The 17,976-nt window shown below is 39.3% G+C and overlaps 1 protein-coding gene across 1 annotated transcript; it reads right to left on the bottom strand.

Annotated features, from left to right (window-relative positions):
• Window positions 1-8,937: 8,937 nt before the first annotated feature.
• LOC138829685 (zinc finger protein 717-like) lies at window positions 8,938-15,144 on the bottom strand. The gene is made up of 4 exons (XM_070026158.1): window positions 14,958-15,144; window positions 14,146-14,235; window positions 13,854-13,922; window positions 8,938-11,279 (listed from the first exon to the last, which is right to left on the bottom strand). The coding sequence occupies exons 1-4, from the start codon at window positions 15,142-15,144 to the stop codon at window positions 9,643-9,645; spliced, it is 1,983 nt and encodes a 660-aa protein (XP_069882259.1). The 3' UTR covers window positions 8,938-9,642.
• Between the last annotated feature and the right edge of the window lie 2,832 nt (window positions 15,145-17,976).

Below are 17,976 nucleotides of genomic sequence, written 5' to 3'. Positions count from 1 at the left end.
TTATTAAGAGCCCCAGAAACACAACAAATCAAAGAAAGGTTGGACAAATGGGATTGCATGAAATTGCAGCACTTCTCCATGGCAAAGGACATAGCTAGCAAGATCAATAGAAAGCCTAAAGATTGGGAGAAGACCTTCACTAGCCATACAATGCACAAGGGTCTCTTATGTAAAATATCCCTGGAACTCAAAAAATTAAATCCCCCAACAACAAATTTTCAAAGAAACAACTGCCCAATAAATAAGTGAGCTAAAGTCTTAAAGAGAAACTTCTCTGAAGAGGAAAGAAGGATGGCCAATAGACACATGAAGAAATGCTGGGAGGGTGGCTCAGTGGTAGAGTTCTTGCCTTGCAAGCCTGAGGCCCTGGGTTCGATTCCTCAGCACCAAATAAGAGAAAAGAAAAAAGCCGGAAATGGTGCTGTCGCTGGAGTGTTAGAGCATAAGCCTTGAGCCGAAGAGGTGAGGGACAGTGCCCACAGAGTTCAAGCCCCACTACCGGACCCCCCTCCCAAAAGAGAAACTTCTCTGAGAGAGGAAAGAAGGATGGCCAATAGACACATGAATAAATGCCCAACTTCTCTAGCCAAAAAAGAAATGCAAATCAAAACAACGTTGAGATACCACCTAGCCCCAGTTAGAATGGATAAAATCAAGAACTCTAATAACAACAGATCCTGGAGGGGATGTGGATAGAAGAGAACTTTACTGCATTGGTGGTGGGAGTGTAAACTTGTTCAAACACTTTGGAATGCAGTATGGAGGGTCCTCAAAAGACTCCACATAGAGCTCCCCTATTACCCAGCAATTCCACTTGTGGGCATTTACCCAAATGTTCACAAACAAGACCACACTAAAGCTACCCACACGACTATGTTTATTGCAGCATTGTTTACTAAAGGTAAGACATGGAACCAACCAAGATGCCCCTCAGTAGATGAATGGATCAAGAAAATGTGGTATGCATACACAATGGAATTCTATGCCTCCATCAGAAAGAATTCCATTGCCTTATTTGTTAGGAAATGGAAAGGCTTGGAAAAAATTATATTAAGTGAAGTTAGCCAGTGCCAAAGAAACAGGTCCCATGGTTTCCCTTATTTACATAACTTATAACATAGTATATGTCTGAGTCAAGCAGAAAAGGTCAGATAAATTATTGTTAGAGAAATGAACCCTAAGATATGAATTCAAATTTTTTTCTTCTTGCGATTGTTTCTAACAAATTTATAAGATTATTTCTTTGTTGCTTTATATGTCCCTCCTCCACCGTATAACTCCTGCTTTCCCTGTATTTGATGTCGGTATAATTTTTGGTAGGGAAAGGGAAAAACACATCGTTTAAATAGGGATACAGGTGGACCCATTGCAACAATGAGATGTACAAGTCATTATGTTGAAAATGAACTTTACCACTTTGGTGCCGGGGACAGGAGGGGGAGGTTTAGGGGGGAGGATTGTGTAAGGGGGGGTGGGAGAATGGGAAGGGGAAACAACGGAGGAGGCTACAATGCTTGAAAAGAAATGTACTCATTATCTTGCCCATGCAATTGTAAACCCTCTGTTCAGTATTTTCACAATTAAAACAAACAAATTCCTTCAGATGTAGGCCCATGAGTAATATTGCTGGATTCTATGATACTCTTACTTTTATCTTTTTGAGAAACATCTATACAATTTTCCCTAGTTGGTACACTAATTTAAACTCATACAAACATCCTCACTAGCAGTTACTGCTTTATGTGTACTTGCTGATTTCCAATCTGATGGAAATGAGATGAAACTTTATGTCATTTCAGTTTGTATTTCTGTCTGGCCTGGGATGCTAAACTTTGCTTCATCTACAAGTGTTCCCAGTTGTACATCTTGGGAGTTAATTTCACTCATTTGTCCTGCCAGTTCATTTATGTATTTATTAATTGGATTATTGTTTTTTGGGAGTTTAGATATTTGAGCTCTCTCTCTGTATCTTGGTCATTAGTCTGTTTTCAGATATATTGCTGGTAAATATGTTTTCCCATGATGCAGTCTATTATGCAGTGTTTTAATTCTACTTCTCAAAATCTGTGATGTTTTGAGAGTGAGGCTCCATGGTAGAGTGCTTGCCAAGCATGCATGAAAACCATGGTTTTATCCTCCATACCACATAAACAGAGAAAACTGGAAATGGCACTGTGGCTCAAGTGGTAGAATGGTAGTCTTGAGCAAAGAAGTTCATGGTCAGTGCCAAGGCCCTGGGTTCAAACCCAAGGACTGGGAAAAAAAATACAATCTGTCATGAAATCATTGAAATAACTAAAGTCCATATACTGTTACTTAGTACACAATTGCTGGAGGATTTCTATCATACTAAGACCTATACACTACTTGTTCTTCACATAGCTGATTTTTAGGTTGAATTGGCTCATGCCTATTTTATTTTTTTGCCAGCACCTGAGCTAGAACTCAGGTTTTGTGCTTGTTCACTTTCCTCTCTCCTAGGTCAAGGACATGTGAGCCATGCCTCCCACTCAGCTTTTTGCTGGTTAATTGAAGCTAATGTCTTGTCACCTTTTCGGTCTGTGCTTGCTCTATTCCTTGATCCTCAGATCTTGGCTTCCTGAGTATGTAGGCTTACAGGCAAAATCCATCAATCCCTTGCAGGTACAAACCACCAGCACCTACATGGTTTTTTCCTTTTATGGCTGTTGCCATACAAAATAAGATGAATATTCAAATACCATAAAGCATGTCCCAATCTTTTGGACCATACATATATTCTAATTATATATTAATTATATATATTACTGAATGTATATATAATATATATAGATCATTTTAGCTGGGGACAAGCACAAATACACACACATACATATATGAGAAAACTGCACATGTCTGTGGCTTGATATCATTAGCAGAGAAACCATGGCCATTAATATTCCTTACAAAAAATTAAAGTACTTTATGTTTACATGTATGCACCTATATTTGTATATGAATATGTAAATATATACACACATGCATAGATATACACTTACACACTCATGTATATATTATATGGTATATATTGATATATTATGTATTGCATGTATACAAATGAGGCAGCGCCTTACTATGTAGCCTATGTGGCTCTCAAATAGGTGAAAATCCTGTCTTCCTTTATTTTGTTTTGAATTATAAGCCTGCTGAAACACACCTAGCTTATTAACTTTATGTCAGATGAATTCACTGTTGTGCTCAAATCAAATGAGTTTCTCATTATTAAAGATGGATAATCGTTAGAGGAACTAATAAATGAACTAACTTCACAACCTTATCATATTAACCTATTTTTCTGTTTCTAAGAGGATTCCTTAAAAGTGTGCATAATTACAAAATGAAGTTCAATTACAACAATGGTATTGATTTCTGTACATCAGTCAAACATGCAAAAGTTAGCATTTGATCTCATTGCCTAGGTGCTGTTTCTGAGTTTCTTTGCTTAAGGCTAGTCCTCTACCACTTGAGCCACATATCTATTACTTATGACATTTATGGTGGTTAATTGGAGATAAGACTCTGCTGTTCATTTTGCCCAGGCAAGCTTCAAAGTTTGGTCTTCATATTTCAGAATTGCAGGCACGAGTGGCCTGAGCCCAGCATCTTTACATATTGTTATTTACATGCCTTCACTTATTTCTGGTGCTGAATAAGGTTTGTTTGCTTTTTTGCTGGTCCTGGGGCTTGAACTCAGGGCCGAGGTGCTGTCCCTGAACTTTTTTGCTCAAGACTAGTATCACTTGAGCCACATGTTCACTTCAGGCCTTTGGGTGATGAATTGGAAATAGTAATTTCAATGACTTCTGTAGCTGGGCTGGTTTTGAACTATGATCCTATGATCTCAGCCTCCTGAGTAGATAGGAGTACAAATGTAAACCACAGATGCCCAGCTGCTTCATACGTGTTCTGAATTAGCTGAATACTTTACACTGATCAACAGTTTTCATCAGGTGGGTTTCAGACACTCTTCAGGGTGAAAGGGAGAAAAAAGCTGTGTTGGGGAACTAAGAATATTGCTCAGGTACTAATGTGTCAGAGAAACTATTCATGGTGAGATGAATTGTGCTTTTATTTACAATCAATGAAATTATTCACTTTTAGTCTCCTTCTTTGTAAGAATCTTCACCTCCTGGGCTTTCAATTCCAAATAATTTGAATAAGCTTACTGCTATCACTTCTTTGTGGACTTGATCATACAGTAAATGAGTTTCCTCTTTTATGTGCCTGTAGTTAAGGGTCTGATAAGTGTCTGTGTTCTGTTGTACCATGTCTGCTCCTGCGATGAGCTGCTTAGCAGAGCCAATGATTGTGGAAAAGGTCTGATAAATTCCAAGGTGCTATGGAGGATTATGGGTGGATGCCAGTGACTGGATGAATTTGTGCATATATATATATATATATATATATATATATATATATATACATACATAGATACACACATATATCTATATCTATCTATCTCTCTCTTATATATCACTGATTTAATATTTCCAATAACTGGAATGTAATCTTATTCTAGCTGAAAATGAATTATGTATGTGAAAGCTGAGTATCTTATATACATTAAGCATATATAGACATATATATGTATATGTTTGCATACATGTATATATATGTATATATTTTTTTTCTCAGAAACAACTTCAAATATGTATTTTGTCAATTCTGTTGTGATAGAGTATATGAAAATATGACAAATCCTACCAACCCGCCCCGCAGACTTGCCTTGAAACCCCTTGTGTGGTCAATGCTATTCTTACCAGTGTAATCCTGTTAAAGTAACCTTTACAGAGGTGGGGAAAAGAATAACAAACTGGGAGGTGGGTCTGCCATTAAAACAAAAAGGGGGAATCTGTGAGGCACATGGGCAGCAAAGATGGCCCTGAGAGGAAGTTGAGTGTGCAGAGCCCAATTTGTTCATGTTCAGGGCATAAAGAGCTCATGGAATCTTAGGTGCAGGATAGGGTGTGACCTTTACGGTGATTGGTTGGTTCCTTTTTCTTCCCTCCCACGAGATCTTTTACTTTAAAAAGTGCTTGTTGCATGGTAATAAACGACTTCCTGCTTCACTTGATTCCCCACTGCTTCTGATTGTCTCCAAGGCTAAGGGAGGGTGGGGAACAGGCGAGTGCGCATGTACATTTCCTCAGACCCAGCCCATCTTTCATGGGACAGACGAAGACACGACTATTGTTAAGCATGAATCACTATTATGTGTACATATTGATAAGGCTACATTCTTTTCTTACAATATTTATATTTGTAGTAGCAAATTTCAAACCCTGGGCCTCACACATGTAGAGTGCACGCTCCACCCCAAGCTACCATACTCAGCTGTTTCATAATAGACAGCTATTTTTGTCATATGTTGAATGATGTTTAGTGTGTGCGTGGCCTACAGCTTTAGTTCAGGGCTTGAGAGCTGTCCCTGAGCTTTATTTTATTTTATTTTTTGCTCAATGCTAGTGCTCTACTCCTTAAGCCACAGCTCAACATTTAGCGTTTTTGCTTCTCTTGCATCCTTTCATAATCAATTGGAGATATGAGTCTTCAAGTCTTTTCTAACAGGGATAATTTGGAACTATGATCCTCAGATCTCTGCCTCCTGAGTTGTTAGGATGACAGGCCTGGGTGACCATCACTTGGCAGTCTGAACATTTTATAGAATACCTTGGATATGTTATTTTCCTTACACACACACACACACACACACATTTTAAAAGATAGTTCCCAGGGGCTGGGAAAGTGGCTCAGTGGTAGAGCCATTGCCTTACATGCATAAGACCCTGAGTCCAATTCCTCAGCAGCACATAAGCAAAAAGAAAAAAGCCAAAAGTGGCACTGTTGCTCAAGTGGTAGAGCGCTAGCCTTGAGCTGAAGAGCTGAGGGACAGCCCCCAGGGCGGGAGTTCAGGCCCTGTGACCGGAACAACAACAACAAAAAGATAGTTTCCAGAGGGATTCCAGTTACATGAGCAAGGTAATGAGTCCATTTCCTATTAAGCATTTGTTTCCCCCCCCCCCTTTTTTTCCCCTACCATCCCTTTCCTGCCCATCTTCCCGTCTTCCTGCCCCGGCCCCCAACGTTGTAAAGTACGTTTTCAACAGAGTGTCTTGGACACATCATTGTTACAATGGGTCATCCTCTATCCTTATTTCAGCATTTTGGTGTTTCCCCTCAATTAGAAAAATGTATATAAAAGTTGAAAGACACTGGAGTCAAATACAGTGAAAGCAGGGGTGATACCATGGTAGAAGAACATACAAAGAAACAAAAAATATCATATAGTATATTATAAGCCCATCAAAAAGAACAGCAAGAAAAATAAAATCTGTTGTGTCCCTATCTTGGGTTTCTTTTCGCTTAGCATCAGCTTTTATGATCATATATACATAGCTCTTAACCTCTTCTGCTTGTCCTAGACATAGACTAGTTAATGCAGATAAGGGAAACTGATTTCCCTTACATTCTGTGCGCAGTGCGCCAAGCCATCGGCCAGGCATCTCGGCGGGGGCTGCCAGGACCCCAGAGACACAGGGGGCCGCCTGCAGATCACCCGCGCAGAAGCCGCCTGAGGTACCGGCTTGCAGAACAACTGATCGCCAGAAACAGAGAAACCTACAAGCCAGGAGTCTCCACGAGGATCCCACCCCCAACCCTCACTCTCCACCTGAGCAGAGAGGCTCCATCCCGCCAAAGCTGCCTGGCACCTGCAGCGTGACAAAGGGACCTATCTGCAGACCACCCGCGCAGAAGCCAACCCGGCAGGGGCAGCCCGGGTCCCAGAGTCACAGGGGGCTGCCTGCAGATCACCCGAGCAGAAGCAGCCTAATTCACCGGCGTCAGACCCACCGGATCTCTACAACCCGCGAAGAAGCCGCCTGAGCGTGGACACTGTGGACCCGACAGCTTAGATAGAGGCAGTGACGTCATGAAACCTCCCAATACTTTTATATTTACTTATGACTTGTCTAATAGTCTCCATAAGAGGGGCTTTCAGGGTAGCACTTAACTCTGGTGAGTTAGTCATGTTCTCAGGATACTCATCAGATGTTGGAGTCGTCAACACTTCCAAGAAAGAGCCCTGAATAAGGGAAAGTTGAGCATGAGTAAGTAGAACAAGCAACAGGAGCAGTAAAAGATTAATAGGCACTCCTATACAGGGAAAAAAAAGAAAAACAGGAACACATCTTTCCCAGGGGCTTGCCAGCCTTTTTAGGAGGTAGGCCTCTTTGAAGTCCCATTCTCTGAGGTAGGCTTCTGTGAAGCCCCATTCTGAGGTAGACTTCTGTGGAGTCCCATTCTCAGATCTAAAAGCAGGTGTTCCATGCTAAGCAGACTCCACCGGAGTAGACCTGGCAAGGAGGCTATTTTTTTTTAGTTTTTTGGGACCAGTCGTGGGGACTGAAATCTGGGCCTGGGCACTGTCCTTCAGCTCTTCAGCTCAAGGCTAGTGCTCTACCACTTGATCCACAGTGCCACTTCTGGCTTTTTCCTTTTTGCTTATATGGTGCTGGGGAATCAAACCCAGGGCCTCATGCATGTAAGGCAAGCGCTCTACCACTGAGCCACCTTCCCAACCCTGCTTTTATTTTTAATCAATGAAATTCCTTCACTTTGAGTCCTCTTCTTTGTAAGAGTCTTCATTTCTTGGATTTTCAATTCCAAATAATTTAAATAACCTTACTGCTATCCCTTCTTTGAGGACTTGATCATACAGTAAAGGACTTTCCTCCTTAATGTGCCCGTATTTAGGTCCTGTTATGGGTCTGTGTTCTGTTGCACCATGAGTGCACCTGAGATGAGCTGGTTAGTAGAGCCAATGATTGTAGAAAACATCTGACAAAATGAATAGTGCTATGGAGGGTTATCAATGGATTCAGGTGACTGGATGAATTTGTAGTGACATATATGTATATTTACGTACATACATATGCATACACACACACACACAATGTAATCACCCCGGTGACCTGCTGATGCATGCCTTCCCTTGTAATCTGTCACTCAAAGCCAAGAGGTTCACATTCATGAACCATTGGGACATTCTCAAGTATGTCTCTAAAGTCCTCATAAGCTGTTGCTATGGAGACATGTTCATGTGGGGCTTCTGAATTCTGTTTTTACACATGGAATTGTGGAATGTTAAGTGTATATTCTTTTTTTTAAGCTCCAAGAATGGGACTCAAAGCCAGTACATGATACTTTTGCTCACTTACTAATGCTCTAAAAACTAAGCCATACCTCTATCCCTTAAAGTATGTATTTTGTCTATTCTGTTGTGAAAGACTATATGAATATATGACAAATTCTACCAGCTCTATAAAAATTACAGAACTGTTCATTTCCAGGGGTGGAAGAGACTGATGTTATAGAAGGTATTCTAGGTTTACAGAAAAATTTGAAAATTGTTTCCCACAAGAAATCTGAATGGATTCTGTGTCACTTTGATTGAATTTCACCACATAAAATAAGTATTTACTAAATCAACTTTATTACTCATCTATAATTCTCAAATATTTCTCATTTTTAAATGTTCAAAATTCCATTAAATCACTCAATTTCTTTATAGATTCTATGAAACTACTTATTTTCCTAATTTATAACATTTCAGTTTTACTTACATAAGTTTTGTAAACACCTTTGAAGAAAGTAGACTGCTTCTCAATGATAGGACTCATGATACTAAATACAACAACCTCAAAATTAGAGATGTGGCACAAAGGGTAGAGTGCTAAGCTTGAGAATAAAAGCCAAAGGGAAGTAAAGGGCCATGAGTTCAAATGAAACTAACAGCAAAATAAAAGGAAAAAGGTACATATCATCCTAGAATTTCATGAAACAGGAAATTAGACATAATCATCTTCTTGTAGATCTCCCAATAGAAATTTTAGAAGATGGACATTCAGGGAAGAATGACTGAGAGTACTTAGAACTTTTTTGAAAAACTTTCTACATGTTTTACATTGCTATGATTTCTCATGTGTGTGTGTGTTCAATGATGAACCCTGAGCTGTGCCTTCTGGTTGAAGAATTCCACATTTCTACTTTGATAAGGTTTGTATCCTGTGTGGGTTCTCTATTGCAAACTGACTTCTCTTCCAAATGAAAGGCTTTCCCTACTTGTTACATTCTAGAGATTTCTCATTTGGGTGAATTTTCTTATATGCTAGGCTGTGGCCTCCAGTGGATGGTTCTTTACACATTTGTTGCAGTCATAAGGCTTCTCTCCTGTGTTGTGCTCTCTGATGAAAAATAAGGGCTGAATTCTGTGTGAAACTCTATCCACAGCTGTTACATTCCTAAAGTTTTACTCCTGTGTGTTTTCTGATGGACAGTAAGGTTTCCCCTGTGGCTGAATGACTTTCCACACAGGTCACATTCAAAAGGTTTCTCTCCTGTGTGTGTTCTCTGATGGTCAGAAAGGTATACCTTCCTGGTGAAAGACTTTCCACAGCTGTTACATTCATAAGGTTTCTCTCCTGTGTGCATTATCTCATGGATGTTAAGTGCTGCCTTCCACCTGAAAGACTTTCCACACTCCATACATTCATAAGGTTTCTCTCCTATGTGTAATATCTGATGTGATTTAAGGATCGACTTCTGGATGAAAGACTTTCCACACTAGCTACAATCATAAGGTTTTTCTCCCGTGTGTTTTCTCTCATGGAAAGTAAGGCCGATTTTCTTGCTGAAAGACTTTCCACACCTCCTACATTCATAAAGTCTCTGTCCTGTATGTGTTGCCTGATGGGCAGTAAGTTGTGACTTCATGGCGAAAGACTTTCTACACACATTACATTCATAAGGTCTCTCTCCTGTATGTGTTGTCTGATGGATCCTAAGGTTTCCTTTCTGGGTGAAAGACTTTCTACAGACATTACACTGATAAGGTTTCTCTCCTGTGTGTGTTGTCTGATGGACATTAAGGGTTGTCTTCTGGGTGAAAGACTTTCCACACACATTACATTCATAAGGTTTCTCTCCTATGTGTATTCTGTGATGATATGTAAGTTTTGACTTCCACATGAAAGACTTTCCACAGAGGTTACATTCATAAGGTTTCTCACCTGTGTGTGTTCGCTTGTGAGCAGTAAGGTTTGTCTTCTGGGTGAAAGACTTCCCACACTGGATACATTCATAAGGCTTCTCTCCTGTGTGTGTTTTCTGATGGACAGTGAGGTATGACTTCCGGCTGAATGACTTTCCACACAGGTTACATTCATAAGGTTTCTCTCCTGTGTGTGTTGTCTGATGGACATTAAGGGTTGTCTTCTGGGTGAAAGACTTTCCACACACATTACATTCATAAGGTTTCTCTCCTATGTGTATTCTGTGATGATATGTAAGTTTTGACTTCCACATGAAAGACTTTCCACAGAGGTTACATTCATAAGGTTTCTCACCTGTGTGTGTTCGCTCGTGAACAGTAAGGTTTGTCTTCTGGGTGAAAGACTTCCCACACTGGATACATTCATAAGGCTTCTCTCCTGTGTGTGTTTTCTGATGGACAGTGAGGTATGACTTCAGGCTGAATGACTTTCCACACAGGTTACATTCATAAGGTTTCTCTCCTGTGTGTGTTGTCAGATGGACAGTGAGGTGTGCCTTCAGGCTGAAAGACTTTCCACACACATTACATTCATATGGTTTCTCTCCTGTGTGTGTTAGCTGATGGACAGTAAGCTGTACCTTCCGAGTGAAAGACTTTCCACACAGGTTACATTCATAAGGTTTCTCTCCTGTGTGTGTTGTCAGATGGACAGTAAGTTGTGACTTCCGGCTGAAAGACTTTCCACACAGGTTACATTCATAAGGTTTCTCTCCTGTGTGTGTTAGCTGATGGACAGTAAGCTGTGCCTTCCGGCTGAAACACTTTCCACACACATTACATTCATAAGGTTTCTCTCCTGTGTGTGTTCTCTGATGGACAGTAAGGTGTGTCTTCCGGGTGAAAGAATGTCCACATTGGTTAGATTCTTTAACTACAGGAGATACTCCAGGACTATAAGCAGCACATATCCCATTAGACTCGCCATGGAGAAGCATGTTCTGACACTGCCTGAACTCCTCTGTCCTTATCCCTAAGGAGTTTCCATTATTCCTAATCAGCTCTGACTTAGGTTTTGATCTCAAATTAAAAGTTGTTATTAATTTCACATTTTTCTCCCCTGTGTTAGTATTCATGACTCCGACATCAGCCAGACAATCGTAGGGATTCTCCTGACAGGTCTTAGTCCTGTACTCCTTTTCTTGGACATCTACAATGAGATATAGAAAGACAGACAAAAACAGAAATGAGACCTCAAGATTCCTTAATGTAACAGTAAAGGCATTTCCGTGCATCCTGTTACGAGATTTTAAAAGATCAAAGCTGGAACTCTTTGATGCAGAATATAAGCTTTTCTCTATAATGTATTAGTTAAGAAAGTAAAACACTTCTGGAGGAATATCAATACCAAATTTCAAACTCTACTATAAAGCCATAGTAATCAAAACAGCTTGGTATTGGCATAAAAACAGACCGCAGGACCAATGGAATAGAATTGAAAACCCAGAAATGAACCTACAGACCTATAGCCATCTAATCTTCGATAAGGAAGCTAAAACAATAGAATGGCAGAAAGACAGCCTCTTCAGTAAATGGTGCTGGCAAAATTTGTTAACTACATGTAGAAAACTAAAGCTAGATCCTTATATATCACCCTGCACCAGAATCAACTCCAAATGGATCAAAGACCTTGAACTGAAAGCAGACACTCTGAAAACATTACAGGATGGAATAGGAGAAACCCTAAGTCTCCTTGGCTCAGGTCGAAATTTTCTGAATAGAGACCCGGAAGCACAACAAATCAAAGAAAGGTTGGACAAATGGGATTGCATAAGATTGCAGAGCTTCTGCAGGGCAAATGAAATAGCTGGCAAGATCAATAGAAAGCCCACCGATTGGGAGAAGATCTTTACTAGCCATACAACGGACAATGGTCTCATATCTAAAATATACTTGGAACTCAAAAAATTAAACCACCCAACAACAAATCCTCAAAGAAACAACTGCCCAATAAATAAGTGGGCGAAAGACTTAAAGAGAAGCTTCTCTGAAGAAGAAAGAAGGATGGCCAATAGACACATGAAGAAATGTTCAACATCCCTAGCCATAAAAGAAATGCAAATCAAAACAACATTGAGATATTACCTCACTCAAGTTAGAATGGCAAAAATCAAGAACTCTAACAACAACAGATGCTGGAGGGGATGTGGACAGAAAGGAACCTTACTTCATTGTTGGTGGGAATGTAAACTTGTTCAACCACTTTGGAAAGCAGTATGGAGGTTCCTCAAAAGACTTCACATAGATCTCCCCTATGATCCAGCAATCCCACTTTTGGGCATTTACCCAAATGTTTACAAACAAGACCACACTAAAGCTACCAGCACAACTATGTTTATTGCAGCATTATTTACCAGAGCTAAGATATGGAACCAACCCAGATGCCCCTCAGTAGATGAATGGATCAAGAAAATGTGGTATATATACACAAGGGAATTCTATGCCTCCATCAGAAAGAATGACATTGCCCCATTTGTTAGGAAATGGAAAAGTTTGGAAAAAATTATATTAAGTGAAGTAAGCCAGGCCCAAAGAAGCATAGGTCCCATGGTTTCCCTTATTTGCAACATCTAGTATAGGTATGAGTCAAGCGGAAAAGGTCAGATAATGTGATGTTAGGAAAATGAACCCTTAAATATGTATTTTAAAGTTTTCGTTTCTTTCATGCATGTGTTTCTAACGCATTTATAAGATTATTTCTTTGTTGCTTTGTATGTCCCTCCCCCACAGTGTAACCCCCGCTTTCACTATATTTGATGTCAGTATAACATGTGGAGGAGATGGGGACAAACAACACGTTTAAGGATTCGGGTGGACCTGTTGCAACAATGAGAAGTACAAAATGTCATGTCAAAACCAGCTTTACAATGTCGGTGTGGGGGGGGGGGAGGGGGGTATAATTGGGTGGGGGGAGGGGGGTAAAATTGGGTGGGGGGAGGGGGGAGGCGGGGAAGGGAAGTGAAGGGTAAACAAAGGAGGAGGCTGCAATGCTTGGTAAGAAATGTATGCATTATCCTGCCCATGTAATTGTAGCCCCTCTGTACAGTATGTTCTCAAATAAAATAAAATACAATTAAAAAAAAAAAAAAAAAGAAAGTAGCACTGACATTTTACAATGGTAAATAATGCTTTTCTGTTTCAGTTCTTTTCTGTTTTTCTCAAGGAATTAATTACTCAAATGATTCATCTACACACTATTAGTTATAAGCTGAGTACTAAACATTTGCTTTTAATACCCTCGAGGTTTGGTCATAAGGGAATAGCTATTATTTTTCTTTTAATTTGTGGAAATAATTTACACATTTTGCTGCTTTCCTTCTCAACCATTAGGTGAGGAACAGAAATACTGTCTAGATTTAGGGACCATTAGGGTGTTTGATACATCCCTTGGCCTTTCCGCTAAGAATGGAAGGTTCCTGAGAGTAAGGATTTATACCTCCATCTCTTCAGTTCTAACTTCTCACTAAGAATTACTTTAGGGATTGTTGGCATTTTTAAAATTGGTTTCCCTCATCCTTAGTCAAATTCTCATCAAATTTCCTTTTCTAACACTTCTGCTCCTTCACAACCATTCAAGACAAAGATACTGCAGCTTACCACCCAGGTAGTCATCTCCTATGAACCAAAAGCTTTGCTTCTGAATCTCACTCACTTCCACCATCACCAAGAAGCAATTTCCCTCATCACAGGTAGCAGTCCTGGCATACTCCTTATTTCCTCATACCTTGTTTCAGTGAAAATGAGACATCATTTTCTACATTTCTCATTTCCTTTTTCTGTTTAAGAATGATTTCTACAAATAAATAGAAAATTGCTCACTTTAACTATACTGGGACAGCCAAATCAGTTTGTCTCCATGTAAATTCTTGATTGTCATGTCCTTGAGACAAAGGATCACCTAGTTCTCTGCCACACATGACTCAGGGGAACTAGGAACATTATTGCTCAGTACAGCTCATTAAACTTACCAAGTGGACTCTGGCTACAAAACCACCATGCAAGATGCTTTATCTCACCTGTGAGATTCTTCTCTGAGGCTTCTCTTATCCATGGTTCTGACCCTTGCTCCAGCTTGGCAATCAATTTAGGTTTAGGAACACAGTGTCCTGTTATAAACAAGTAGAGAAGAACTATTGGTAGGATGGGTCATCATTACTGTAAGGTCTTAGACATCATGTTCACAAAGTTGCTCCTAAACCTTGTTTCTCATTTCTTACCAACTTCCTGGTTGATATTTCCCAGCTTTCAACTTATTTTGCCAATTGTGTGCCTTGAACTCAGCTCTTTTGCTCAAAGCTAGCCTTCTGCTAGTTTCAGTCCCAGCTACATTTGTAGATTGTGAGGGGATTTGGAGATAAAAGCCTCATGGTCACTTTTCTGCAGTTGCTGGCTTCAAACCAAAATCCTCACATTTCAGCCTCCAGAGAAGCTAAGATTACAGGTGTTAGGGTGTTAGCCACTGCACCCAGGACCAGGGTTGATTACAAATAACCACTTTCAACTAGTGATTTTCAGATCATACTTCAAATAGTGATGTACTTTCTATTCTAGACTATATTTGCACCTACAGAAATCACCCCAAGTTTAGGATGACAGTCTTCTTTCTATTAGTGGAATGTAGTTTAGATTTTGGGCCTAAGTGCTGATTGGGTTTCTTGAAGAATGGGAATAAAATTGTCTCCAGTTACATAATGAAGTGGAAAAAATGGACAGGAATTTTATATTCCCACGGAGTGGAATCATCACCCGAAACAACATAAATATTTATATATCTACTTAGAAAAGAAAACAGCCTTTGATCTCGCATGTTCAAATGACTTTCGCTCACCTAAAGACAAGAGGTTGCTGTAGGTCTCCAGCATTACATCTCTATGCAGGGTCCTCTGAGCATGATCCAGGTCTTGCCACTCCTCCCAGCTGAAGTCCACAGCCACATCATCAAATGACACCAGCTTCTGTAATGGCACATTTGAATCAAGTAATTTGGCCAAGTCAGGAAGGTCTGTGGGACTCATCCCCAATTAATCACCAGGAGAAAAGCAGAACTGGTGCTATGGCTCATGTGGTAGAGCACTAGCCTTGAGGTGAAGAATTCAGGGACAGTGCTCAGGTCCAGAAATCAAACCTCACAACCAACCAACACACACACACACACGCACACACACACACACACACACACACACACACACACACACACACACACACACACACACACACACACACGGTATTTCATAAGCAATCACAAGACATTTAGGACATCGCATGGAATACATAGCACCTTACTGATTCATGAAAAGTAAGTGTCCACATAAATGTTAAAGGCAGTAACAGTACTTAAGAATGTCGCTAATTATGGATTGGCCCTTATAAGGTCTGATTTACTTCCCATATATAAATATCCTATGTTAACTCTTTTGTAGTTTAAGTGCTAAATACTGAAGTATGGTCATAGATACCCTGATATTTCTTTCCTATGTAAAAAAGAACTGCTAGAAGGAAGTTTTGTGAACTTGGCCTACCTTCTACAATCCACAATATAGTTGTGAGGGGCATACCATATTCCCTGACTACATTTTCATTTAAATATGCCTTCATGGAAGGATGGAGGATGGATAGAGGCTTAAGGAACATTCAAGATGACAAAAAACAAAAAATAGGACCACGACAAACAAGACAGAGAAAAATTAGAAGAGGGATGTGATCTAAAGTTACAGAAGACAAATTTAAAAGTTGGAAGGAAATAAGAGTGCTAATTTGCCTGCAGAGGCTAAGAGGAGAGGTTTTGGAATCCCACACTGAACCCTATTACAAATGATGAATGGCCAAGCCAGCCATGCTTGGCAATAGCAGAGGTGAATGCTGACTAACACACAAAAGGGAAATATATATGTGAAGAATTGAAAGAAAATAACATTCAATTCACAATCCACTGGGCAGAGGAACTCTACTAAAAATGTAGATTGAAGATATGGTCAGGGAAAGAGAGTTGATTAATTACACATCTGCATTTTAAGAGTGTTACAAGAGAAGTGCTTCAAGAGAAGAGCAAAAGGAGTCCACATACATATACACGTAGGACAAAGAAACTAAAATGGTAAATGTTTAGGTAAGTTTAAAGGAATATATTGGTCATATATTTTATGTAATATTTCTGTAATAGTTTGTTGAAATAAAACTTATAGCACCATATGATTCACAATGCATGAAGATCCAATATATAAACTCATCACTTTTTTAAAAGAAATGTATGTAGAATACTCATATGCATAAATAAATATTGCAATTACCAGGCAAATCGGAAGGCCTCAGTTCAAAGAATTAATTGTACCAAAAAACAGGGTACTAGATTTAGGGCTGGGAATGTGGCTTACTCCAGAGCGCTAGTCTAGAATGCACGGGTTCAATTATTCAGTGCCATGTGAACAGAAAAACTAGAAATGGGGAAAACGATTGAAGACACTTTAAAAAAAATCTAAAAATAATTCCTTGAAATATACAAAGCTCAGTATCAATAGTCAGGAGAAGAATTCTAATCAAAATTCTACAGAAATAACTACTTTATATATGTTACTATGGACAGTTTTAAATAAAAACAACAAATATCCTTCCAAAGTCTAACAAAGGCTGGGAAGGATGTGAATTCAATTTGAACCTTGCTACATGTATGGCAGGAATGTAAAACAATCAAAGATGGTATGGACAGAGCTAAAAAGAACTAAATAGAGAATTACATAGGAATATGGTCCAGCACTTCTATTTCTAGAAGAGAAAGCAGAGATGAGAAGTAGTATTAGAGAATCACTTCAGAGCAAATACTGACAAGAACCAAAAGACAGACACAGGTAAAAGAATAAATAAAGACATTGAAAAGGAAGACAAGTTTGCTACATTTTATAGCAGGGTTGATCTTTGAATACATTAAGCCAAGTAAAATACACCAGTCATAAAAGCACAGCCATGGTATGATTTCCCTTACTGAGCTTTCAAGGATCAACAAAGTCATAGAGCCAAAAAGTAAGATGTTTCCAGAGACTGGGGTAGAGAGGAAAAGGAGCTGCCTATTAATGATTATACAGCTTCATACATGGAAAATGAAACATGCTGTACATGGATGGAAGAGATGGCTGCACAACAACGCAGCCATATGAACTATCAGTGAACTCTGAATTGAAAATGGGTAATGTAGCCACACAGGATGGAACATACCTATACACCCTGACCTTGGGAAATTCAAAAAGGATGACCAGCCAGGCTAGCTTCCATAACAATTTCAAGAGCATGCTGGACTACATATCAAGACCTGTCTTCAAAAGGAATAGGGAATGATTTGTATTGACAAAGCTCATAAAATTCACAAACTTTATAGACCATGACAATGACAATTTGCCTTGAAGGTGAAAATGTGTTTTTGACTTCAACTAAGCATCTCTGTTCCACAATACTGTGACATATGTGAAATTTATATAATCACTTTCTCTCAATTTAAACAACAAAAAAAGAAAATTCAGAGAAGGGGTGGTTTAGGAGCAATGGGTGACCATGTTGTCAGACATCTTCTATTCACATATTGTTTTGTAGAATGGCAACTTCTTTGTACAACTACTTAAACCTAATAATAAAATAAATTGTTTGAAAAAAGGAATATGGAAAAATCAAATTTTAGACTGTCTGAATTGGATCAGAGATATAGGTGCCATGTGTGTCTATTTTTCCAGTTAAAATAACAAAGTAAAATTTATGAACAAACGTTAAGCCACATTTTAGCTGGAAACATACAACTACAAATAGAATTAATAACAAACACACATGCACCAAAAATGCAAAGTATTCTTTTTTTTTTTGTTTTA

Source organism: Dipodomys merriami, unplaced genomic scaffold (assembly GCF_024711535.1).
Source record: "Dipodomys merriami isolate MVZ:Mamm:240054 unplaced genomic scaffold, mDipMer1.0.p SCAF_175, whole genome shotgun sequence".
NCBI classification, from domain to species: Eukaryota; Metazoa; Chordata; class Mammalia; order Rodentia; family Heteromyidae; genus Dipodomys; species Dipodomys merriami.
The sequence above is the reverse complement of the archived record's forward strand: the minus strand, read 5'-3'. Positions and strand labels throughout refer to the sequence as shown.